Here is a 26,636-nt window from a genome sequence, read left to right as displayed (position 1 = left end):
CTGCCCTTTGTCTTGGACAACTCACTTGAGTATAATGAGTCCCACCCCTCCTGTCTGTTAAGTTAGAATAATAATGCTTCCCTTTGGGGGAACACCATTTTCTTATAGACTCTGCACACACAGGCTTCTGAAACTGTATCCTGAAATGAAATAAGGTAGTAAATGTGAAAAAGGTCACTATGGGAATGCCCCAGTCTAGAGTGGATATTTGTTTGAAGTAAACACCAGCCCTTTCCCTCTAACATCATGGGAGTTCACTCTCGTTTCATATTAACTCTTCAGAGATCATGATGCAGAGCCCATCAGACGCTGATGCCCCACATGGGGCCCCAGAGACAGCAGAGACCCTCCCGACAGAGAGGTCTCCACTGCGGGGGCCCTTTCTGGTCGACGGAGGTTTCTTTGGAGATTTCAAACCTTTTACCTGGCACCTCTCTCAAAGTTGTTGCCCAGACAGTGGCTTACTCTCTGCTAGTCGCTGACTGGTCAGTTTGTCACGGTGGGAAGGGGAATATATGAGGCAGGGATGTCAAGAGTCTAGCCATCCAGGGGCTCATGGTCCACTTTGGTTCACCCACTTCCCAAGCTCAGAAACTCTTCTGTTTGTGATTGTCTTAGGCTGAGTTTCCCTGGACAGAGCCTGAGATGGGGGATTCTTGTACAGATTAGTCATTGATGAGTATTCTCAGAAGAAAGAATGTGAGGGCAGGGGAAGAAGCCAGAGGAGGATGTGGAGATGGTGTCAGCTGAGCCCACGGGGGCTCTGGAGTGTGGACTGTATCACAGGGCTGCCCCTCCTCCGCGGCAGGGGACCGACATCTGTGCTGGTGTGTCAGTTGGCCACTGTCCACGTCCTGGTAGCGGTTGGGGCGCAACTTTCCTTGGCCTGATGGCAGTTCTGCAGGGAAGGGGGTACCTTAGCAGCCAGCACCCCCATCTTAAGCAGCTGGAGGTGAGTGCACCAGCCCAGGAAAGGAGATCTGGGCAGAGCCTCCACCACACTCATGACAGCCAAGTTCTGTCCCCACCTCTGTGTCTGCCATCAACCCATAGCCCAGGGTGTCCCCATCAACACCCCCAGAATGTCATCTCAGCCACTCCTTAGTTCTGTGACCTTAAGCAAGTTGCACAGCCTTGTTTAACTTGTAAAACTGATGGTCACACCTCCTGCAGAGTCACATTCGAGATTATGTTCAGTGACTCTCCAGAGCGCCCTGCTCTCTTGGCCTCCATCAGATGCCAGTCCCCTCTCCCATCCTGTTGTTGGCCCCCAGTCTTACTCTTGTCCCCAGGGAGGTGGCAGCTGTGGACAGATGCCTGGTGATAGTGAAAGGAGAGTGGCTCCTACCACGTGCCCACACCCAATTTACCAAGAAACTGCTTCTCCCGGGCATGCGGGCAGCTCCCTTTCTGCCGGGCCATTGTTCTCTGGGCCCTTTTCAAGTCAGCAGTCCCGTAATGTTTTCTTTAAACAGAGCCAGCCCCATATCAGGCACATTTGTTTTACCTCTTGCCTCCTGAGACATCTGAATGCTCTCTCTCTGACAGGTTTATTTCATTGCGTTCCATTTATTTCCATGCCTTTCTCGGTTTCGTTTGATGGGTGAGGTGTCCAAGAGTGTTTCTCTTCGAGCAGGCTGTCCCTCTCAAAGGGCGTTTTTGTTAATGCTCATCCTCTGGTGGCAATAACGGCTGATGTGAATAATAACCGGCCAGGCCTGAGCGATGGGAGCCTTAGACTGTAAACGAAAGCAGCCTCTTCGCATCAGCACCAGCTCAGAGGTCTGTGGCCCCTGGTTGTGGGGTGGGAGACAGGCTGGCCTTCAGAGTGAGTGCAGGTCTCAGCTTGGCCACTTTCTGCCCCGGGCACCTGGGCATTGTTCTTCTCTGGGCTCCAGTCACTTCTTGGGGAGGAGCAGGGATACCGACACCGCTGGCCAGAGTTCATGGTGAGAACTCTGTGTGATGGCTTCCCCTCTCTCTTCAGGTCTAACTTCCTGGTCCTTGCTTCAAGGGATTCATGCTCTATTATAGGGTTTCTCAACCTCGGCACTAGTGACATTTGGGGAAAGGTAGTTCTTAGTTGTGGGAGGCTGTTCTGTGCATTGTAGGATGTTTAGCAAATCCCTGGCCTCTACTCATTAGATGCCAGGAGCACTTGATTACCCAACTAGCACAACCAAGTTTATTGCCAGACACAGTCAAATATCCCCTGTGGGCAAAGGCACCCCCCCACCTGGTTGAAAACCTCCAAGAGACGCAGACTCTTAGCCACATATGTACTTTGAAATTTTCTAGAGTCAAATTTTTAAAAAGTGAAAAAAGGGGACTTCCCTAGGGATCCAGTGGTTAAGACCACTCTTCCACTGCAAGAAACATGGGTTCGATCCCTAGTCAGGGAACTAAGATCCCATATGGCTCGGGGCATGACCTAAAGAAAGTAAATAACATAGCCTATTAAAAAATTAAAATTATTTGTTAAAAAAGTAAAAATTAGCAGATGACATTCATTTTAATATATTTTAACTAACCCAGTGTCTACAAAGTATTATCATTTTAACATGTAATCAATATTTTAAAATTATTAGTAAAAGATATATTACATTCTTTTTTTTTTAGCACTAAGCCTTTGAAATCTGGTGTGAATTTTACACTTAGAGCACTTTGCAATTCAGATGCTAAATTTTAAGCCGTTAAAAATGAAATCTAATCCTAAAAAGATAAACATTGTGTTTAACAAGTAAACATACTTTACAGTGTTCCAGTGTTAAAATTTAAATTCATGGGAGATAAATTTTAAAATTCAGTTCCTCTTTCATACTAGACACATTTCAAGTGCTCGATAACCACGTGTGGCTTAGTGGCTGTCATCGTGGACAGCACAGATGTAGAGGTAATTAGGAGTTTGGGATTAGCAGATATAAACTACTGTATATAAAACAAACAACAACAAGATCCTACTATATAGCACAGGGAACTATATTCAGTATCTTGTAAAAAACTATAATGGAAAAGAGTCTGAAAAAGAATATATAAACCTGAATACTGTACATCAAAAACTAACACAGCATTGTAAATCAACTATACTTCAGTTTTTAAAACTTTATACAAATAACCTAACAAAATGTCTTGACCATCCTTCTGCCTCGTTGGTGCACAGAAGTAGAGGCTCAGTAAAGTTCAGTTCTTTTTTATTCCATTTTGACACCGCCCGCCAACAGGAGACATTTGACAGTATCTGGAAATGTATTTGCTTGTCACCACTGGTTGTGAGGGCTTCCTGGCATCTGGTGGGTAGAGGCCAGGGATGTGTCCACTGAAAAATACAAGGTAAAACCTCTGAGATCCCATGGACTGCAGCCCGCCAGTCTCCTGGGTCCATGGGATTCTCCAGGCAAGAATACTGGAGTGGGTTGCCATGCACTCCTCCAGGGGATCTTCCCGACCCAGGGATCAAACCCGTGTCTCTTATGTCTCCTACATTGGCAGGTGGGTTCTTTACCACCACATCACCTCCGAAGCCCAGCACAGTGGGTAGAGGGCAGGGATGCTTCCACTGAAAAAAATAAAGCAAAACTTCTATGGTTAGAGTTTGGTGTTTTTCTGAAGTGGAATGACTTGGGACTGCAGTGGACAAATGACTGGTTATTTAACATTTCACCTAAAGGACCAACTGGATTTACCTAAAGGACCAACCCACTATCGCTGAAAGAGTGCTGCCCTGGCCCCTACTCCTCCAGGCCTCCAGGGTGTGCTCTGTGAACTGAGTCCAGTAGGAAGCTAGCAGCACCCAGACTGGGGCTTAGAGTGGATGCTCTGAAGGTCAGCCAGGCAGCCCTGCTCTGGTCTTAACCCCCTGGACTGACCCAGATTCACTGTCTTGCCCATGCCAAGCCTTTGTCCTCAGGGAGAAGAGCTTTGGGACAAGCCCTCGTGTAAAAAACTGGGGAACTTTGGCAAATCATTCAAGCCTTTCAGAGCCTTAGTTTCCTCATCTGTGAGGTAGTAAGGATGAGTCCATGCACCGCCAGGCTCAGTCTTGGCCAGGGTCAGCAGAGAAAGTGAAATCATTTCCAGCAGGGCTCCTGGCTTGAGAGGCTGGCAGGCACAACTCCATCCTTTCATTTCTACCTTTGTACTTCATGTTCAAACTCTATTGTTATCTCCCTGGCAATCCTTCAATAATTGCTTTACGATATTGTGTTGGTTTCTGCCATGTATCAACATGAATTCACCATAGGTATATGCATGTCCCCTCCCTCATGAGCCTCCCACCCCACCCGTCCCTCTAGGTTATCCAAGAACACTGGATTTGAGCTCTCTGGCAATTCTTTATATCAGGGCCTGGCCACATCGACAGGATTCAGGCTGTAATACTCTCTCTGAGACTGCTTTGCAGCTAACTGCCTCTAAAGCAACTTCCCCTGGGATGTCTTGTAAATCTTGGATCCAGGTAGAAAGAGTTTGAGCCTTTGGGGCAAAGCTACATGGCTGAGAGCAGATGGGGAAGCAGCCTGGCAGACTTAGGGAAGACCCAGCAGGATGCCTTGTGCCCCTGGCAGGCTTGGACATCCTGGGGAGTGAAGGACCCTCCCAGGGAGGTTGTGCCCTCTGGCAGGTAGGGATGGATGGTGTGAGAACAGGAGCCAGAGGTGAGAGGACCTCTCCAGAAAAAGGCTTAAACCTGTAAACCCACCATGATGGCAGCTATGCCTGGTAGAGAGAGGTGGAAGACAGGCAGTGGGAGCGCAGTCTGCCAGGCCGGCTGGAAGGAGGTGGCAGCTTTGGGAGACAGTGGCACCAGGGGTGGCCATGACGATGAAAAGAATAACACAACAGCAAGCATGTGTTACATACCTCTTGTGTTCCATGGAAGGCGCTGAGGGCTTCATATTATTAATGTCCTGAATCTTCTCAACAGCTCCGCCATGTAGGGTACCATTGTCATTATCATTTGGTAGATAAGGAAACTGAGACTCTGGTGATTGGAAAATCACACAGCTCAGAAATGATGAAATAGAATCTGAACCCAGGAAAGTCTGTAGTCTTACCCGCTATGCTTTATGCCAATGTCCAATATTAGTGAGCACCTATTATGTGCCCTGGCTTTCCTGGTGGCTCAGCTGGTAAAGAATCCGCCTGCAATGCAGGAGACCTGGGTTCGATCCTTGGGAGTTAAGATCCCCTGGAGAAGGGAACAGCTACACACTCGGTATTCTGGCCTGGAGAATTCCATGAATGTATAGTCCATGGGGTTGCAAAGAGTCAGACATGACTGAACAACTTTCCCTTTCACTTTCATTATGTGCCAGGAACTGAGAACTACCATGATCCAGGACTGTGCCTCCAAAGCTAGCTGTGGGACTGTGAGCCTCGGCTCATGTGTGCCCGTTTCCTTGTCTAAAAAGTGAGGATACTAAGAATTACTAGTTGTTGAGAGGAGTACTTGAGAAATACACTTGAAGTATATAGACTTGTGCTGTGATTATTATTCTAAACCCATTTTACAGATGAGAAAACTGAGGTCCAGAGAAGAGGCAAGCAGGTAAGCCTGCCAGTGGTGACATTCAGGCAGGTGGCTGGACCAGAATTGTGGCTCATGGGAAATGAGGTGGGAAGTAAGAACCTATCTAAGCCCCAGGCATGAGGCTCCAGGAGTGCTCGGCAGGATTCACAAGCCAGGGCTCATTGGGGAATTGGGACATAAAGCTGGGAGTATGGCAGCCCCGGTCTCAGAGATGGCCCAAGACAAGAGTGGGATGGAGAGTGAGGCAGCACAATGCTGAAGTCCCTTCATCTGGGCAGCCTGCAGTCCCCAAGGCTTCCGTTGGTTCCAGAGCACCATGCAGGGCTGCACCTGCAGAATAAGGGCAGCGACCACAGCCGGAGGTCAGGGAGGCAGGTGACGATCAGGGGCCAGGTGGCCACTGCAGAACTGCCTCCGTTCTTCCATTTGGCTGCTCCAGGGGCAGCAGGCAGACTCTGCAGAGCAGGGATGGAGTCTAGTACTCCGTCAAGGGCGCCAGACTGTCACCACTGTCAGTCTTGTAATAGATGTTCACGGCCTGACGGACACCAGGCTCTTGGTACCAGCTTCTGTTATCCATCTCCCAATGGAATCAGTATACAATGCAGACCAGGGAGGCATCTTTCTGGAGTGCCCCTTCCCCTGTGGGGTGTCCTTCTGTAGCAGGTGAATGTCTGTGCTTCCTACAAGATAAGCATCCAAGTAAGGAGCAAATAAGACAGGGCTCTCACCACGCCTTTTCACTCTGGGGATGTTCTTCAAGACCAAGGAGCAATCAGTCTCCAGTCTGCTATCCAAACTGCCACTAAGTTCAGATTCAGAAACTCAGCGTCACCTTGACCTCTCTCTCCCTGTCTTCAATATGCAGTTAGTCATCAGATCTGTCCAGTATTACCTCTGAAATCTCTCTTGAATCTCTCCCTCTCCTTCACTGCTGCTCCTTGTGCTTGAGATTCATAAAGCCTTAGTCAGATTAGTGTAACAGATTCCAAACTGGTCTTCCTGTTGTCACACTGGTCCCTTCTAATAGATGCTCTGCTGAAGCCAAATTATTACTCTAAGAGTCTGATTCTGATTAAAATGCTCTCAAGGCTCCCTTTGTGCTCAGGGACAGTTAGCCTGAATCACAGGCCCTTCACTCTCTAGGTGCTATCCCTTCCCTACATCCCCAGCTCTATTTCCTCTTTGGTGCCAAGTGCCCCACTCACACTGGTTACATACGCGGAACCTGCCTTATTGCACTCTGCTGGATGTTCTTCCTCTGATATCTACCTAAATCACCCTCTGGGGTTAACTTCAGACAGCGTGGTCTCTGCAAGCCTTCTCAGATCCCCATTGTCTCAGTTCAGTTCAGTCCCTCAGTCATGTCCGACTCTGTGACCCCATGGACTGCAGCACACCAGGCCTCCCTGTCCATTGCCAACTCCTGGAGCCTACTCAAACTCATGTCCATCGCATCAGTGATGCCATCCAACCATCTCATCCTTTGTCGTCCCCTTCTCCTCCCACCTTCAATCTTTCCCAGTATCTGCGTCTTTTCCAATGAGTCAGGTCTTCGCATCAGGTGGCCAAAGTATTGGAGTTTCAGCTTCAATATCAGTCCTTCCAATGAATATTCAGGACTGATTTCCTTTAGGATGGACTGGTTGGATCTCCTTGCAGTCCAAGGGACTCTCAGAAGTCTTCTCCAACACCACAGTTCAAAAGCATCAATTCTTCATCACTCAGCTTTCCTTATAGTTCAACTCTCACATCCATACATGACTACTGGAAAAACCGTAGCTTTGACTAGATGGACCTTTGTTGGTAAAGTAACGTCTCTGCTTTAGTATGCTGTCTAGGTTGGTCATAGCTTTTCTTCCAAGGAGCAAGTGTCTTTTAATTTCATGGCTGCAGTCACCATCTGCAGTGATTTTGGAGCCCAAGAAAATAAAGTCTGTCACTATTTCCACTGTTCCCCCATCTGTTTGCCATGAATTGATGGGACCAGACGCCATGATCTTAGCTTTCTGAATGTTGAGCTTTAAGCCAGTTTTTTGACTCTCGTCTTTCACTTTCATCAAGAGGCTCTTTAGTTCTTCTTCACTTTCTGCCATAAGGGTGGTGTCATCTGTGTATCTGAGGTTATTGATATTTCTCCTGGCAATCTTGATTCCAGCTTGTGCTTCTTCCAGCCCAGCGTTTCTCATGATGTACTCTGCATATAAGTTAAATAAGCAGGGTGACAATATACAGCCTTGACATACTCCTTTCCCAATTTGGAACCAGTCTGTTGTTCCATGTCCAGTTCTCACTGGTTCTTCTTGACCTGAATACAGATTTCTCAGGAGGCAGGTCAGGTGGTCTAGTATTCCCATCTCTTGAAGAATTTTCCACAGTTTGTTGTGATCCATACCATTGAATGCTTTGGCATAGTCAATAAAACAGAAGTAGATGTTTTTCTAGAACTCTCTTGCTTTTTCAACAGATGTTGGTAATTTGATCTCTGGTTCCTCTGCCTTTTCTAAATCCAGCTTGAACATCTGGAAGTTCACCGTTCATGTACTGTTGAAGCCTGGCTTGGAGAATTTTGAGCATTACTTTACTAGTGTGTGAGAAGAGTGCAATTGTGCAGCAGTTTGAGCATTCTTTGGCATTGCCTTTCTTTGGGATTGGAATGAAAACTGACCTTTCCCAGTCCTGCGGCCACTGCTGAGTTTTCCAAATTTGTTGGCATATTGAGTGTAGCACTTTCACAGCATCATCTTTTAGGATTTGAAATAGCTCAACTGGAATTCCATCACGTCCACTAGCTTTATTCGTGGTGATGCTTCCTAAGGCCCACTTGACTTCCCATTCCAGGATGTCTGGCTCTAGGTGAGTGATCACACCATCATGGTTATCTGGGTCATGAAGATTGTTTTTATGTAGTTCTTCTGTGTATTCTTGCCACCTCTTCTTAATATTGACGAATGGATAAGAAAGCTGTGGTACATATACACAATGGAATATTACTCGGCTATTAAAAAGAAAGCATTTGAATCTGTTCTAATGAGGTAGATGAAACTGGAACCTATTATACAGAGTGAAGTAAGTCAGAAAGAAAAACACCAGTACAGCATATTAACACATATATATGGAATTTAGAAAGATGGTAACGATGACCCTATATGCGAGACAGCAAAAGAGACACAGATGTAAAGAAGAGACTTTTGGACTCTGTGGGAGAAGGCGAGGGTGAGATGATTTGAGAGAATAGCACTGAATCATGTATATTTTCATATGTGAAATAGATCGCCAGTCCAGGTTCAATGCATGAGACAGGATGCTCGGGGCTGGTGCACTGGGATGACCCTGAGGGATGGGGTGGGGAGGGAGGTGGGAGGGAGGGTCAGGATGGGGGACACATGTACACCCATGGCTGTTTCATGTCAATGTATGGCAAAACCAATACAATATTGTAAAGTAATTAGTCTCCAATTAAATAAATTTAAAAAAATATCTTCTGCTTCTGTTAGGTCCATACCATTTCTGTCCTTTATTGTGCCCATTGTCTGAGGCCACACCTAAAAAAGATGGTTGACAGGCCAGGCCAGTGGGCACTGAGTTGTGGGTACAGAACCCTTGGTCCTGAGTGAGGATTCTTCTCGGAGAGGGCGCAAATTCTCATTACAAGCACTCGTCTTGGAGATGTTTGATTTCTGTTATCCTCTGCCCAGCACATGTATAGTGCCCATTCACCTGGCCCCAAGCACGAGTAGGCTCGTATGTGAGCAAGTAGTTAACATCAATAGAGCGTGTGCCAGACCCCCCCTCGGCCTCCACCCCGTGATGGTTCAAACTCCTCATCTACCATTTTGTTAGGTTTATTGTGAGTCACTGAGCCCTGGTTTTCAGTCTAGCATTTGAATTCCTTACAGCCTCCTCTGCCAAGCTTCCTAGAGACTGATTCTCTGGAGTCTTTGAATAGGGCTTCCCCAGATCTGCCAGCCCCATTGAACTCAGTACCCAGCCTGGGCACACATGGCGCTGACCCAGGAGAGGTCGGGCTGGGGGCGGGGAGCACGGAGATCACAAAGAAGAGTCCTGTCCCCAGACTCTGTGTCCACATGAGCAGGAACAGACCCTGCCAACATCCGGGGCCCCGTCTTCTCTCTCTCACCTCCTGCTAATAGCAGAGCTGCTGTTCCGTCCATCCTTTGGGGAGGGGGATAGATCAGCCTTAGTACAGAACACAGCGATTCAGTGTTTCTGCTTTCAAAAGCCAAGGGGCAGAGGCTAGAAGAAAGAAAACATGTTTATGGTGGATTTGGCTGGAATCTCAACAATCGATGCGGCTCCTGCTGCTGGTTTTATTACCCTCACTCAGCTGCGTTGCCTAATCTGAATTCCATGCTGCGTGTTCTCTCTGATCCTGCTCATGCTTCCACTAATCCCTGCTATAGATTTCTCGCTTCCTCCCACGAGCCTTCTCTCCTTTCCAGGCACCCTGATACGTGCTGGAAGCTGCATGTTCCAGAGATATGATCTGGGCAGAACTGCCTGGCTGGGCAGATCTTTGCTTTCCCTTCCCATTGCTGCCCCTTTGGGATGGGTACTGTGGTCACCCCATAGGGGATCAGTTTGGTTGAAATCAGTTGGAAAGATCTGGATTATGTTTCTGAGTAAGAGCCTTAGAGACACCTGGGCCCCCGGTACATCTTGCTGTGCTGTTCAGACAAAGCCAGGACTGGGACCTCCCTGGTGGTCCAGTGGCTAAGACTCCACGCTCCCAATGCAGGGGGCTTGGGTTTGATCCCTGGTCGGGGAACTAGATCCCACATGCTGCATCTAAGAGTTCACATGCTGCAGCTAAAGATCCTGCATACCCCAACGAAGACCAAAGATCCCAAGTGCTGTAACAGTGCAACCAATAGATAAGTAAATATTAAAAATTAAAAAGCCAGGACATTCTGTCCTTCTAGAAGCCTCCTGTTCCACTCAGCCTATAACCAAACAGGAGTCTCCCATCCCTCTTCCTACATCCTCTCCTTGTGACCCTGAGCCCATTTGTGTTTGACTTGACTTCGTGAAATGCTAAGCCTGCCTTCCCCTTCCCAGGCTGCTTATAACGTGACTCAGCTTGATACAGAGGTATAGGTTGAATTGTGCCCCTCACAAAGGGTGAGTTGAAGCAACACTAACCCCAGTTCCTGTGAAGGTGGTCTTATTTGGAAAGAAGGTCTCTGCAGGTATAATTAGTTAAGATGAAGTTGTGACAGTGGACCCAGATCCATAATATGACTCTATAATATGACTGATGTCCTTACAAGAAGAGAAAACATCAGGTGAAGACAGAGACCCCCAAGGAGAACCTCTGTGATGACAGAGGCAGATATTGGTGTGCTGCATCTCCAGCCTCAGGAGTGCCAGTGGTTGCCCGCAGATGCCAACAGCTAAAACAGATGAAGAAATATTCTACCCAGGGTCTCAGAGGGAGCGTTGCCCTGTTGTCACCTGGACTTCAGTCTTCTAGCCTCTAAATTTCTGTTATTTAAGCCACCTGGGTTGCAGTACTTTATTACAACCCTGGAGATGAACAGACTTGGAAGTGCAGTGATCCTGAGCATGCGGCAGCAGGCAGGGGTCCACCTTGCCGAGCTGTGTCTTTGCAGTGAACAGGCCTCAAGGAGACCAAAGCTGAGAACTGCCATCCTGGAGAATCCCTTTGGTGCACCCTGTCCCTGCTGTGGGGTCTCCGTGTTGGCTGGATTCTGCATTTGACTCACAGCAGGCCTCTTCTCTGGGGCTCTGACCCTCCCCTCTGTGATTTGCCTCCTGCATTTGAACAGTCTTAGCATCTGCTGCCAGGCGTGTCCTGGCCTTGGCCCAGGCCACACCAGCCAGGGTGTTCACGTTGTCCTGGCCTCATTTGACCCGTAGGCCATCCCTGGTAGGCTTTTGTGCTTGCCTCTGGACTGACTGCTCCTGAGAAGGCTTGCTGTGTTCCACAGCTGCCCAGGACTGCTCTGAACTCCGCAGGAAGAGTTAACCGTCCATTCAGTGCGGCCAATCTCTTGCACTGGCTGTCGGAGGCTGTCTAAAGGGACTATCACTTTGCCGCAGGGCACCCGAAAGAGTGTGTGTTCTCTTCTCTTACATCTGCTCTTCAGACTAAATCCTTAATCCCCAGCGCAGTCCCTGGGTGCTCCTGTCTCCCGCAGCTAAGCAGCTTTGAGCCCCCGGGGCTCCAGGCTCAGCACACAAGTTCTGCAAGTGGGGAGCCAGCACTGTCAGCCCTGAGCTGGCTCAATTTCTTCATCCTCATCGATGGAGCAGGCTTCGTCTGGCACAGAGGGAGCCAGCGGGGGAGGAGGCTCTTAGGGACGTCCACGATGTGTCCCACACCAGCGATGGCACAGAGAAATCTGACTCATAGTCTAGTTTGGCCTAAGCAGAGTCATACACACCCTTCTCTGTACAGACTTCTGTGTTAGCATCCGTCACACTGAGCTTTGATTTTCAGCTTGCACGTGTGTCTTTGCCATTGTGCGGTGAGTTCTCAAACAGCAGGGCAGTCTCCTAATCGCCTCGCATGCCCAGCACCTTGTTTTACCCACTGTTATCTTGATAATCCCAGCAACCACTCACGCCACGCCAGCCGATGTCTAGGACTTGCAGCCCTCCTACCTCCACACCCCACCGCCCCCCGGCCCCAGCACCGGCCAAGGGTTGAATGGGTGCTAATGAGGCCAAGGGAAGGGGTCTAGTCCATTTGAAAGTCACTTAGCTTTTTCTAGTTCCCTGACCATGGGTAAAATTTTCCTTCTGGCCAAATCCACACACAGCCCTAAGCATACATTGCCCCCTCACTGTGGGTGCAGACTAACCAACAGATGCCCCTAAACCCCAGCCACACACTGGCTCCTGATCTGATCTTCAAATTTAAACCCAACTTCAGCCACGTCCCAGTCTTTAGCCCTACCTGTGGCCTGACACCTAAGCCAGTTCAAAAAGTGCACCCACCTCTGGCTTCTTAGAAGTGTCACCCCCAAATTCAGCCAGTGCTTGGGGTCCTTGTCTGGCCACAGGCTCGGGTCAACTCATGCTCTAGGACTCCCCTGGGCACAAGAGGGAACAGTTGAGACCTTGAGAAAGTAGAAAGGGTTTCTCAGCCCACTGATGGTGAAGCCCTTGAAAGGGCATGCCTTCTAAGCGATATGTCAATAATGACCATAGCTGGCGTCGACCAGGCACGACTGCTCTTAAGTAAGTCTATCATGCTAAATTCTAAATGCATGAAACATTCTTAGCATAAAGGAGTTTACCTGCACCTAGAAGAGAGTCACCGCAAAGATCTTCTATAGCCACTTTCCTACTGTCTGTAACATAACTGAATTAGAATTTGACCTACACAGAGCATTTGCTTTGTAAAACAAGGTCTACCTGGAAACACAGAGGCAGGAGATGCATGGAACCAAGCAGAATCAGCGCTTGAGGAACCATTTATTTGAGTGGCCGGAATGCTTTCAAACAATCAGTTAAAGCTATTGCTATCTCACGGAGTGCTCACCTCCATTTAAGGCTGAAAAAAAAAGGTCAACCTCTGTCAGCAATATTTAGCAGTTTTAGTTGTACAGGTTGTGAAGTCAATTCCAACCTCTTAAGCCTGGCTAGGTAATATGAGGGGGTCTGGGATATTAGAAACCTGTATCTACTTTACACTTAACTCAGTACTTATTAAATGGTCTTCCCCAACAAGGGCGGAGCTGTCTTTGAAGAACCTGAGTGTCTGTAGTGTTTTCTAGCTACTTGACATTGACTTTGAGTTAAATCTTGGCTAAAAGCAATTACTGTCATATGATGAATTGAGGCAATTTATTTATTACTTGAGAAACATCCTAGGTGATGTCACTTGGAAGAATGATGGAATAATCCTTCTCAAGTAGTCCATTATCAGCCAGATCTAGTGAGGGGGGCCACTGTTCTGAGGTAGGGGGGAGAGCAGTCAGCAGTTTTAAAAAATTAGTCATTGTGAGATCAAAGAAAAGAGTATTGGAAATAAAGCAGAAAACAGCTGCCTAAACTTGAGCTTGCTTGTCTCCCTGTGGGATTATATGGCATGCTTGGATTGCTAAATATCAAGAAAGATATTATAGAGAAAGCCCAGAGATTAATAATAAAACTAAACTCAATGTATGAAGTGCTTGGAGATGGTGGTTGATGTACAAGGAAAGTGAAAAGGATGGGGAAACTTAAGTTAAGAAGGTCAAGTTTAAATATCATTTGAGCAAAGTCTGTATAATTTGGCCCATATAACAAGATTCGCATGACATGTTCATCCATCCCTTAGATATTAGAATGTGATATATTGCTGGAAGGGCATGAGGGGAGATAATCTTTAAGAAAAGCAGGTATGAAATAGAACTTTAGGACACAGCGGGTGGCCAACTCAGCAGAGATGGCCATAAATACAGCAACGTCTTAGTCTGGCTGGTCACAGTAAGATTCTGTACCCTCTAAAGAAACAATCTGATTCTTTCTTCCAGGTGTTTGAGAAAAGACAACCAGATTTCTCTGCTGAACAATCCTTTTCCCTGTTTATTGAGGAAATAGCAGAATAGAAAAGTGTTTTAAAGAGAATAAACTCTGTATCAGACTGCTAGGGTTCAAATCCCATCCCTGCCACTTGCTTCCGCTATTTAGTCTCTCTGAGCCTCAGGTTCCCCGTCTCTGAAATGGGTATACCAGTAAAACCTGCTTCGTGGGGTGGTAGTGTGGATTAAAAGGGATAGCATATGGGAAGGGCTTAACACAGCATCCCGGCTCATAGTGGAAGCTCCAAATATGTGTCAGCTCTTTATTATAAATAACACAGCTGTTTAACATGTGATCAGGTGTCCAGACTCCTCTGTTACCACCTTCTGGATACAATCCAAACACCTGGCTATCCTGAAAGCCAGTCACTATTTCTGCACCTTGGCCAGGACTGTGCTGCAGTGAAGACACAGTACTGGACATTTTTCCTGAATCACAAGTCCAGACACCTCTCAAAAGCAGCAGTGAGGTGAACCTAAGCATCCCGTGGTCACAGGAAGTAGGAAGCCCATGCTGACCCTGGAGCCATTTGGTCTCACATCCATCCTTTGCTTGCCCCTGCTGTGCAGGTGACCCCCATAGGCTGTGCTTCCTGGGCCCCATGTCAACAAGTATCTGGGCGTGGCCAGGAGGAGACAAAGGTTGTAGGGCGAGAGGAAGGAGAAGCCTTCTCCCTCTTGGCCTCAGGCCCCTTCTTTGGCAGTGACTGTGTCCTCTCTGTGGCTCCAGCCTCCCATAGGTCTACTGGAGTCCCAGCTTCTATTGGGTGGCCCTGACCTCTGGGCTCTGAAGAGCCTTTGTCTCTCCAGTCTGGGCTGGGTAATGGCCCCTGAGGTTGCTACCTTCTGGGTTGCTCACCATCCTCTCCTGATCTCTGAGTATCCAGTTCTCTAGTAAATTCACTCTGGTTTAAATGTTTGGAGCAGTTTCCTTTTTCCTGGTTGGATGCTGACTGATGTGGAGCCCATACTCGTTTCTGGTGATTAGTCCCTCCTTTAGTAAACAGTAAGGGGAAAAAATAATCTGATTTAATCATCCAGTCTATATTTTTTCCTGTATCCACATCACACTTGTGTGAAATATCTGGAATCTACATTTTTCCATTAAAAAAAAAAAAGTCAACAACAGCATTTGTTTCTCCCCAGGCTTCTCGCACCCCTCCTGTTTGCTACAATTTCCGTTCTCAAAGACTGCCAGGGTAGTTCATGATCACAATTACAAATGTTCTCAATGCCTTGGGATGCAATTTGTAAAGTCTAGAGGCTTGAAGCTAATGAAGTATCCAGATGCTTTCCTATCAACTTCTTTCCTATCGTGGACTTCAAGTCCACCTTAAAAATAGCCTACCATTCTGAGAATTCACTTCCAGGAAAAATCAGAAGGGGGATGATGCCTACCTGACTCTAGAAGAGCCGGAAACCTGCCCAGCTTCCCCATCTTCCCCTGCTGCCTCCTCTTGGCAGAAACGCCCGTCATCAGAGATACCTGCCATGCTTGAAACCTTCGCTGGCACAGAGGTAGCATCTCAGAGTCAGAATTTCAAAGCTTTTCTCTACTGGGTGCCAGATGCATGTAACGCCAGAGAAAAGACAGAAAAACTCTTCAACAAAAGAAGTCATTAAATAGATGGGCATAAGTAAGATGCCAGCTCAGTAAGATGTGGGGATGAATGCCCCTGGATAGTGAAGAGGCGACTGTGTGTTTGAAAGACTGGTGCTTTTAGGAATTGTGTCCCCGCGAGCCAGCTTCCTTTCTTTGCCTTCAGCGGTGATCACCAGCATGGGTTATGCATCCACTGCGGTTCGCTTGGTTTTATCAGTTGCAATTAGATGTTCTTTATCCACAGCTTCTATTTTTTGCTCCATATCTTTACAGGGGAAATTCTCTGAAGTAAAGTTATAGAATTAGGGCTATAGCGAGTGAGAGTACTTGGAGAAAGAATTATTAATCCCTTGTTGCCAAATTACGTTATTGCTGCCATTAAGTCATCTGGATGGAAACCTGATACTGGTCTTGCCTAGAGGAGAAAAGATAAGGGCATTCCTCCAGGGACTCTGCCTGCCTTCATCCTAAGGATGAACCCAGGCAGCATGTTACAAGGAGGCAGCACCCCAACCCCCACTGTGCACCCACATTTTACAGACACAAAAAACTGTGCTGCCTCCTGGAACCAGTCCTAAGGTCATGCCATCACAATGCCACATCAGTGGGCAGATTCTCAGAGTTTATCAAGTGTTTTTACCTCCATTATTACATTTGATCCCTAGGAGATCCCTGTGAACTTTGTTGTTCAGTCGCTCAGTCATATCTGACTCTTTGTGACCCCATGGACTGCAGCACACCAGGCTTCCCTGTCCTTCACCATCTCCCAGAGCTTACTCAAACTCATGTCCGTTGAGTTGGTGACACCATCCAACCATCTTGTCCTCTGTCGTCCCCTTCTTCTCCTGCCTTCAATCTTTCCCAGCATCAGGATTTTTTCTAATGAGTCAGCTCTTCGCATCAGGCAGCCAAAGTATTAGAGCCTCAGCATCAGTCCTTCCAATAAATATTCAGGACTGATTTCCTTTAGGATTGACTGGTTTAATCTCCTTGAAGTCCAAGGGACTCTGAAGAGTCTTTTCCAACACCGCAGTTCAAAAGCATCAATTCTTTATAAAGCCTTCTTTATGGTCTGACTCTCACATCCATACATGACTACTGGAAAAACCGTAGCTTTGACTGTCCAGACCTTTGTTGGCAAAGTGATGTCTCTGCTTTTTAATATGCTATCTTGGTTTTTCATAGCTTTTCTTCCAAGAAGCAAGTATCTTTTAATTTCATGGCTGCAGTCACCATCTACAGTGATTGTGGAGCCCCAAAAAATAAGTCAGTCACTGTTTCCATTGTTTCCCTATCTATTTGCCATGACGAGATGGGACCAGATGCCATTGTCTTCATTTTTTGAATGTTGAGTTTTAAGCCAGTTTTTTCACTCTCCTGTTTCACAGTTTCATCAAGAAGGTATCACATCATGCTGTGGTTAACAGCTTTGATCAAGGTCACATAACTAGTTTGTGATGGAAGCCAGGTGCAAGCTCATATATTTCTAATTCAAAACCCCTTGCTTTTGACCGAGCTCATCAAATCATGGCATTTCATCCTCAGAAGGGGTATAAGAGGTCACGTAGTCCCTTGTGCTTGCTGGGACTGGGTGCCCAGACAGAGCCTTTCGTGGTTGGTGACACATTCTCCTGCCGTTGTCGCTAACTCGGGGTTAGGGGAGTGGAGCCCAACTGAAGTCTCATGGCTCTAAGGATAACAGGGAGACCTTCACTCACTCAGAGCGTGAGTGTCACTGTGATCAAGGAATACTGGGTTGAGGTGGAAGGTGGGGTCTATAAGTAGAGAAGAAAGGCCAGCATCCCATGAAAGTGAGGTATTAAGGGCTTGGCTAAGCATTTAAGAGTATGTCTCAGCTGGTAAAGAATCTGCCTTCAATGTGGGAGACCTGGGTTTGATCCTTGGGTTGGGAAGATCCCCTGGAAAAGAGAAAGGTTACCCACTCCAATATTCTGACCTGGAGAACCCCATGGACTGTATAGTCCATGGGGTCACAAAGAGTCAGACATGACTGAGCTACTTTCACTTAAGCATTTAAGAAGCCCAGGAGGTGAGAACAGGTGAAGACAGAGTAGACAGGGAAAAGGGAGGAGGGCTGACTCTGAAATGGGACTTAGAATCATGACTGCTTCATGCTCCTCACTATGCTGTAGCACTGCTTTGAAAAGAGTTGGGCTTTAGCCTCAGCTGGAGAGTGCCGCCACATTAAAATCTTTTCTTATATTGGCCCCACTCTACTCTTGTCACTTCTCCTGGTTTGTGTTAGCCCTGCTCTTTAAAGGGATCAAATCTATTCCATCTTTCACCATGGCCTTTCAACTTTTTGAAAGCAAGAATAAGTCTCATCTGAATCTTTCCTTCTCTAAGCTGAAAAATCCCAATTCTGACTGCCATTCCTTCACAGTCAGTGATCTTTGGATTTTTATGTGCACAAGAATCACCTAGAGACCTTGGCAAATGCAGGAGTGGACTCAGCAGATCTGGCTTAGGGACCCAGACTCTGCATGTCTAATAGGGTATGGTGCAGATGCTTCTGGTCGTTGAACCACACTTTGAGTGACAAGCCACTTGTCCTGTCTTTACCCTGCCACATTACAATCTTTTCTTAGGTTGGCCCCAATCTACTCTTCGGGGTTGGGTTCTGCAAATGAACAAGCCTCACCAAAGTGGTCTGCCCAGGGCAGAGTAGAACAGAGAAGCATTGTCCTTGTTGGGTCTCAGGCGTCCCTGTGGATTATAAACTGGGATGATTGTTTGGTATCCTAGGAGGAGGCTGGAGGTTGGGGCAAAAAGAACATGGCACCTGGGCCTATGTATGGAGTGGATATCGAGGGAGGGGGGCAGACTTTAAGAGACTGTGAGCCCCGCCTTGGGTGCCAGGTTTCCACATGCAGGAGTCGATAGGTGTCACATAGAAAGCCAGATGTGAACTCTGAGCAGGAGCGAGGGACTGGATTCTAAGCCACTGTAGCTCAAGCGGATAGAGTCAAGGGCAGGGGACAGTGGCAGCTGCTCTTAGAGGACTGTCTGGCCTTTGGGAGTGCTCAGAGTAGGGAGGGCATGGCTGGCGGGGGTGTGAGGTTGGGCAACCTTGTGTTGGAAACAAGTCTCTTCTCAGTGCCAGCAGAGTGCACAAGATTCTTTTTGATGAGTGCATCACACAGGGGACTCACGTAGAGCCTTGAAGCTACTCCCGTTGGATACATCTACCACCTGGCACCTATTTGCCAGTTCTGACTTACTCAAACTATTCTTGGGTTGGTTCCCAGTAGGGGGCAGTGATGACAAGGATGCATCCAAAGCCCTCGCCTCTCCAGTCTCAGACTCCCAACCCCCACTTAGTAGACTGAAGTCACCCAGGGCCAGAGACAGAGCTTCATAGGGATGAGGGACTGATACTATGTTTGACTCTCATGAAAAGAGTGAGCTTAGGGCAAGAGTAATGCAGTTACCATCTTACTGATGGGCTTCTAGTTCCCCCTTGGATTTCTGGTCAGTGAGTCAGACAGGGACCCAGAGCTGGTATTTCCTGAATAGTAACTGCATCAAGGACAGTTCATTGGAATGACAGAGGGTGAGCCTTGCACAAAGAATCCCAGCTCTGAAACTGAAAGCCAAGTATATGGCTTTGGAAAAGCCACTTCACCCATTTGTGGAGTTTCCTAACCTAAATAAAAGAGACAGTAAAATTAGCATCTTCTGTGTTAGATTTTGTGAAGATTAAATGACTTACATTTTTTTGTCACCTAGTAATGGACTAGTGAAAATGGACTTCCCTGGTGGCTCAGATGGTAAAGAATCTGCCTGCAATGCGGGAGACCCAGGTTTGATCCCTGGGTTGGGGAGATCCCCTGGAGACGAGAATGGCTACCCACATCCATAATTCTTGACTGGAGAATTCCGTAGACAGAGGACCCTGGTGGGCTACAGTCCATGGTGTTGCAAAGAGTCAGACAAGACTGAGTGACAAGCACTTTCACTTTCTTTTTTCAGTGGATTGATATGTTTAGACTGAATTTTTAAAAATAGTCATAACTGAGCTTCCATTTGATGAGGTGCTCAGTACCTGCCTAAAAGAGCTGGTTGCATTGCTAGGAGATCCCATCTTTAGTCGACCCTGATCTGTTTCCTGTAAGTCCAATTGCAGGTTCTCATCTGTCCTCACACTGTGAGCCCTGGGGACACAACTCCTGAGTCTGCCATGGGGGCAGGACTAGCCCGTTCTGACTCTCTCCCCATCTTCTTCCTTGCAGAGGCAGGAACCACAGGTAAATGCTATCTGGCCTTTGGTCCCAAAGCCAGTCCCTGCACACCTGTGTTGCCTTCAGACACTGTCAGCAGGCTTTCCTTGTGAACAGAGGGCCTCATCTCTGCTGGCTCAAGCCAGGGCCCTGAAGAGGATGCTGAAGGGAAACAGAATTCACCACGTCCTGGGGCAAGTCCTGTATGTAGAGTTCTAGTTGGACCAGCCAGATGTGGCTGCTCCTGATAACCTCACTGTGCAAAGTCTGGGATTTCAGTTCTGATGCCTGTGAGCTGAACTCATGGAATTTGTCTAAACCGCTGGGCTGTGGCCTTTCAGATGGCCTCTCTGAATATCTTGCATGGTTGTCTGTGACCCTCAGGTGTGTTCCATTGTTGATTCATGGTCACCTCTGAAGGTGCTTCTGTTTAGGAACATCTTGGAGTTTACTTGGGAAAGGTTTTCTAATACTCATCCAAGATCTTCACTTTCTTTTGAGTAGAGAGCTAGATTCTATCCTAGGAGCAGCATTTGACATGGTTGATTACTCCTGCCTTCTTGAAACCCCCTCTTCCCCTGGCTCTAGGACACTATACTCTCCTGGGTTTTTTTTTTTTCACTTGTCTGTCCACTCCTTCTCTGCCTCCTATGCAGGCTTGTCTTCCTCTGCCTGCTTACTGAATATTACAGACCCTTAAGTCTCTGTCTGAACCATCTTCTCCATCCACTCTTCATTCTTTCCCCGGCTGACTTCATCAGCCCCCATGCTTCAGATGTCATCTACATGCATATGACTCACACATTCTTACCTCCAGCTTAGACCTCCTTTAAGAGCTTCAGACCTGTATTTTAACTTCCTCCTCTTGTAGAGTATCTTCCAAGCTTAAAATACCATAAACATATATTTCCCTTCTAATTTCCTTTTTTTATTGGCATACAGTTGCTTTACAACATCGTGTTAGTTTTTGCTCTACAACAAAGTGAGCCAGCTCTATGTATGCATATATTCTCCCCCCTTGAATCGCCTTCTTACCGCACCCCCCTCCCCCGCCCCTTCCTAAACGGTCGGCCAGGCGTTCTTTGGTGGAGTTGATAGGCAGAGCCTGCTCAGACCATCCTACAATGTGATGAGCTGGGTTTTTGTCTTTAGCTGCTGAGGGGAACTGAGTAAAATCCCATACTTGTAAGTCCTGCCAGAAGAAGGAGCTCTGACCCCATTGATGTCTTAGTTGGGCTCACAGAACACGGGTGCCCAGTAGCCAATTAAGGAATGACTGAACGAATAAATGAGGCGAACAGCTGTGGTCCACTCGCCTTGACGTCATTCACCCATCATCTGTAAAGCAACAGTGATGAGGAGGAAGGCCTGTGTAGACAATGACTTTAGAGAGATAACTAGGACTCTCTCTGCTCTTAGTCTTGGAGACAAAGTCAACCCAGCTTTTCTAAGTTACAACAGAGTCTGGGGAAAGTGCTGTAGTGAAGGAACCGCATGACTACAGGAGGAGGGGGCTGTGCTGATGGGCTGTTGTGAAACATCTGTGAGTTTGGAGAATCAGAATCATAGCTTGTGGGCATTAGTATCCCTTCAACTCAGCCGAGTTCTGTGAACACAGGGCTGTAAAAAAGGAGAAACTCAATTTGGTTTCATGAGAACAAATGTGTGTGGGTAGAGCTATCATCCCCTCAGCTAAACATTAAACCACCACAGACATTAAGGGAACACCTATTACAAGCCAGACCCTGCACTGACATGAGGAAACAAAGATAAAGACGGCATCATCTTGCCCCCGAGGAGCTTGCAGACCACTGAAGGAGACAGATGGGGAAACAAATAACTAATAATACCAGCACACTGAGATGCACCAAGTGTTACAGAGTGTTAGCAGAATTTGGAGAGGAACTCTCCCGGGGCAACCAGGGAAGGCAGCGTCACTGATAAAGGATGAGCTGGTGCTGATGTTGGTAGAAAGGTAGGGATGGGTCAGGGAAAGGATGTTTTGGACATCACCTGCCTCACACAGACCTGGCATCCTTGGGAGGAATTCACAGTGGTATTAATCCTGAACCACACTCCAGAAGGTTCACACAGGTGTCTGGAATGACAGGTTGCCTCTCTCCCCAGGTCATCGCATGAAGAGGCCAGGCTTAGGCATTCTCTGGCTCCTGAATGTTGCTATGGCCTTAGCAAGTGGTTGTCTGGGAGGAGTAGAATTGGGGGACTAGGGGGCTTGAAAGTTGAACTCAAGGCTTCTGACTTCTGAAACCTACACTTAAAAGTCAAAAAACCAATGAAATCCTGGCTCTGTGCTTTATCAGCCCACATGACTTTTAGCTAGTTCCTTTGTTTTCTCATCTATAAAATGGGACAATCCATAGATACTTCGGGGAACATTTGCAAGGATTGTCCAAGCTGGATCCATGAAACGGCTCAGCAGAGGGCTGAGGATGTAGTAAGTGCCCAGTTCCTAGTTTTCCTTGACATGGAATTGGGTCAGTGAGTGAGTACTGGCAAAGCTGGTAACATCAACATTAAATTTCAAAAATGGAGTTAGCGGATTTAAGTGTTTTCTGAATCCAAAGCAGTTCTCTTTAGTACACTAGATATCTTCTGCATCATTTGTTTCATATAAGGTGCAAAATGAAAGCATTATGTTTTTATCTTGAAAAATTCAGTGATTTCAGTTGTGCTACCCAAGGCTGTTGTTTTCACCATTTACTGGAAAGAATTAAGCAGGGTTTGGAATAATTCCATGAGCCTAAGGATCAAACTGTAGTCCCATGGTTTGATCCTAGGGACAGAATGGTATGAGGGACAAAAATCATCTGCTTGATCTCATGAGAGGAGAAGAAGGGTGCCTCCAGCACAGTATTTGTATAACCTCGGGAAGCTCACTCAGTTTCTCTGCACCTCAGTTTCTTCATATGCAAAAAAAGGCTATAATAACCCCAACCTCACGAGGAATTAATGCTCAAAAGTGTTTAACTGGGTCAGTGTGTGTGGTGACCTCAGCACAGTGCCTGGCACATAGTTAGCACTCAGCAAATGGAAGCTGTCGTCACCATGATTGTGTCTAGTCACATTTGTGAGCCTTTTCAATATCTCTCCTCTTCACCTTTGCCTCCAAGGTGCGTCCACTCAGAACTCCAACACTGTGGAGCCGGAGAAGCAGGTGGACAACACCGTGAAGATGGCCGGCGTGATCGCTGGCCTGCTCATGTTCACCATCATCCTCCTGGGCGTGATGCTCACCATCAAGAGGAGGTGAGTGTGGGTTGCTACCCTGCAGACTCTGCCAACCCTAAGCGGCCCCAACACCGCCATATGGCCAAGTCAGTTCTCACTGACCACTTCCGAGCAGGGACCTCCTGGTGCAACTGTTGAGGTCCTGAAATTTGGGGCCAGTTGTGGTTCATCGTGTTGTTGTCCGACGGGTGTGTGCTGCCTGCGTGGCGAGCAGCGGCAGGATGGCCAGTGTCTCGCGGGGCAGGTGTTCCTTGGTGTATGATGCTCCTCAGAGATAACTGCTCTGTTGTGATTGGTCACATCATCAGGATTACGGGGGAGCCGCAGGGACACAGATGAGCCTACAAAGACAGACGCAGAAAAGCCGTGTTTCATTCCTCTCACTTTCATCCATCCCCGATTTGTCTTTGGTCAAGGAACAGTGTGCCTCTGCTCCAAAGGGTAGAGCCTCTGATGGTGTGACAGCCCTCAGGGAAGTCTCCTTCCTGCTCCATGTCCCATCAAACCTTCCCTGCTGGATTCTTGGTGCTTGTCGCCTCTCAGCAGGTATCCTCCTGGCGCCTCTGGTCAAGGCACAGTTTTCTCGTATTGCACACATTGCTCATGAAAGCCAGGATCCAGGTTCCTTCCTGATCCCCTAAATTCATTATGCTGACATCATGTGTTTATCAGGCATTCACAAGGTTTGAGGACCACCCAGGGAGTTGAAGAGAGGAAAGGGAAATATGCATCAGGGAAGGTGGGTGAGTATCAGCTCTCACTGTCCCTGGAGTGCGGAGCTAGCTGGTTCTTCTAAATAGGGGGTCCTCCCACCTTCACACATTAGCCACTGTGTCCCCATGCCTGCTGCCCATCTCAGTTTCAATGCCAGGATTCCAATCTTGGTCTCCACCCTCCCACTCCCCAATCTGCCAAAGCAAACAAAACACTTATCTACATTATAAGGACATGTGCTGCAACCTGCCCTGCCCCCAGTTTAAAGAGTTATATTTGTATTCTTCAACAAACTATTTAACTCCTCAGCCTGAAACTCTGGGTTTGGTTACTCAGAGTTCAAGACAAGCCCAGTAATGAGGACTGGGGACCTGCTGCCATCCCTGGGACAAAACCAGCTCATGAAACTTGTTCCCAGCAGAACAAAGACGGAATGCCCCAAAGACAAATTCCAGCTTCTACTCTAAGGAGTCCCATAAACAGAAATGCACAAAGTAAAAAAAAAAATAAAGACTGTGTCCTTATTTCCAGCCATTGATTTCCACTCTGCTAGTTATCAGCCTTCTTTTAGTCATTCTGGCTCCAGAATGTCTCTATGTCACATGGTTCCATTCTGAGTCAGCCAGGACCTGCTTTAATCAGGACATCTTATTGGTAGGACCTATTCTTTCTTTTCTTCTAAATATTTATTTATTTAGCTGGCTGCCCTGTAGCTCAGATGGTAAAGAATCTGCCAGCGATGCAGGAGACTGGGTTCAATCCCCGGGTTGGAAAGATCCCCTGGAGAAGGGCATGGCAACCCACTCCAATATTCTTGCCTGGAGAATCCCATGGACAGAGGGACGTGGCGGGCTACAGTCCGTGGGGTCGCACAGAGTTCAGAGATAATTGAGTGACTAACACTACGACTACTACCCAGTCTTAGAAGGATATTTTAGTTACAGATTGTGGGATTAAGTTCCTTGACCAGGAATTGAACCCAGGCCCCCAGCAATGGGAGCACAGAGTCTTAGCCACAGGGAAGTCCCAGGATCTGTTCTTTCTTGACATGTCTGTTCTATAGGATCATTCTTTTCCTCAGGCTCCCAGCAGAATGACAGAAGAATTAAGATTCTCATCCAGCTACTGATTTTCTGGTTGGAGAGGCAAGGGAGAAGGAAGGTCCATGTTAATACTGGGGGTCAGGAGCCCCCAGAGTCGTCATCATCATCTGTGAAGCCAGGCTATGTGTTATGTCTCAGTGACAAGCCAGATGCTATTGGAGGAGGTCAAACATGAGATTTGATTTCTCTGGGAGGCAGTGAGCACTTTGCACATATAAGATCCTCGATGCATTCTTAGAGTCTCGGATGCTTTAAAGACAGAGGTGAGTTTGAGAGAGTCTCTTTGAAAAAAGTAACTCATTTAATAGAATTGCATTCCTCTTTGATAGACCCTGGAGGCTCTTATTCTTTGCCACTGATTTGTAAGTCAGATATGCTCTTCCAATTTTGCTCTTTCTAAAGCCTGGCTTAACCCACGTCACCATCGTCTGTGAGCTTGTGAAGAAATTTCACTTCCCTCTCAGCAGCTATTTCTGAAATGTGTGACTTTCCGGGAGGGAGGGAGGGGCTTTCTAGTTTCAGGATGAGAGCAGAAATAAAGTGAGCCCTTTGTGTGGTCTTATCCTTTTCTGAGTATCTTCATCAGCTCTCAGTTCTATCAAAACCATCCATCAGTCCCAATCAACAGGCGTCACCTGATCACCATTTCCTCCCAAGAGGCAAATCTCAGATGTTGTGGCAGTGAGCCAGGGGGTGGGCGGGGGTGCCGATCAGCATTTGCCTATACAGCATCTTTCGGAGAAAATAAGATGTTTTTCTGGCCTAGTTGATGGTCATATTTTACAAATGGGTATGGACTGGAAAAGGGAGGAGTGGAGAGGGGAAAGGGAGAAAAAGAGAAACATAAGCCTGCTATGTTTAACTCTTTCCGCTAACCCCTTGCCCAAAGGACAGTGAAGAGCTTGAGGGGCTCCGTTCCCTCTTCTGACCCCAACCCCATGTATAAATACGGGGTAAACGTCACTGGAAGGTTGAGTCTGTCCCTGACTTACTTACTGCCCACCAGAATGCTGTCCATGTGTATTGTGTGCTCAATTGCCAAAGTCATGTCCGACTCTTCGCAGCCCACCAGGCTCCTCTGTCCATGGGGTTCTCTAGGAGAGAATACTGAAGTGGGTTGTCATTTCCTCCTCCAGGGGATCTTCCCAACCTAGGGATCAAACCCATGTCTCCTGTGTCTCCTGCATTGGCAGGCAGATTCTTTCCACTGTACCATCTGGGAGTGCTGTCCACAGCCATCTAAAGGGATTAGATAATCAAAGGAAAAGAAACCCCAAAATAATAGGTAAAAAACCATCACAAATCAGAGTCTTAGGGTCAGTATCTCTTCAGCGTCCCTTCGTGAGCTTGAGTTCGTTTCTGCTTCCAGGAGCTCTCGGAAGTTGAATGCCTGCCACACTTCCTGCACTGGCTTGAGCTAGGTCTTCACTGTAACCTCCATGGACATGGGCATGGTGGCTCCGTTTCCTCCGATCCCAGTGGATTCAGCTGACTCAAAGTCTTTCCCAGAGCTGCAACCAAGTGTTTCCAGTCCACTTCAGACACTCCTAGTTTCCCCCTACAGGCCCTGGGGCTTATCTGTCACTGTCCACTGAGAGTCTTTTTCTTAGATTAGGTGTTGTGTGTGTGTTGTACTGAACTAGA

At 47.4% G+C, this 26,636-nt stretch overlaps 1 protein-coding gene across 12 annotated transcripts in view; it reads left to right on the top strand.

The window, feature by feature from the left end:
- The window catches only part of PTPRT (protein tyrosine phosphatase receptor type T), a 1,101,260-nt gene that overhangs the window by 907,498 nt on the left and 167,126 nt on the right, over positions 1 to 26,636 (top strand). For all 12 annotated transcript variants that reach the window (XM_043884333.1, XM_043884327.1, XM_043884332.1 and 9 more), the window contains one exon: positions 23,058 to 23,193. In XM_043884333.1, coding sequence (XP_043740268.1) covers positions 23,058 to 23,193 — 136 coding nt within the window. The remainder of the gene's footprint in view (positions 1 to 23,057; positions 23,194 to 26,636) is intronic.

Source organism: Cervus elaphus, chromosome 23, assembly GCF_910594005.1.
Source record: "Cervus elaphus chromosome 23, mCerEla1.1, whole genome shotgun sequence".
In the NCBI taxonomy this organism is placed as follows: Eukaryota; Metazoa; Chordata; class Mammalia; order Artiodactyla; family Cervidae; genus Cervus; species Cervus elaphus.
Note: the sequence above shows the minus strand (reverse complement) of the source record. Positions and strands in the feature narration are given on the sequence as shown.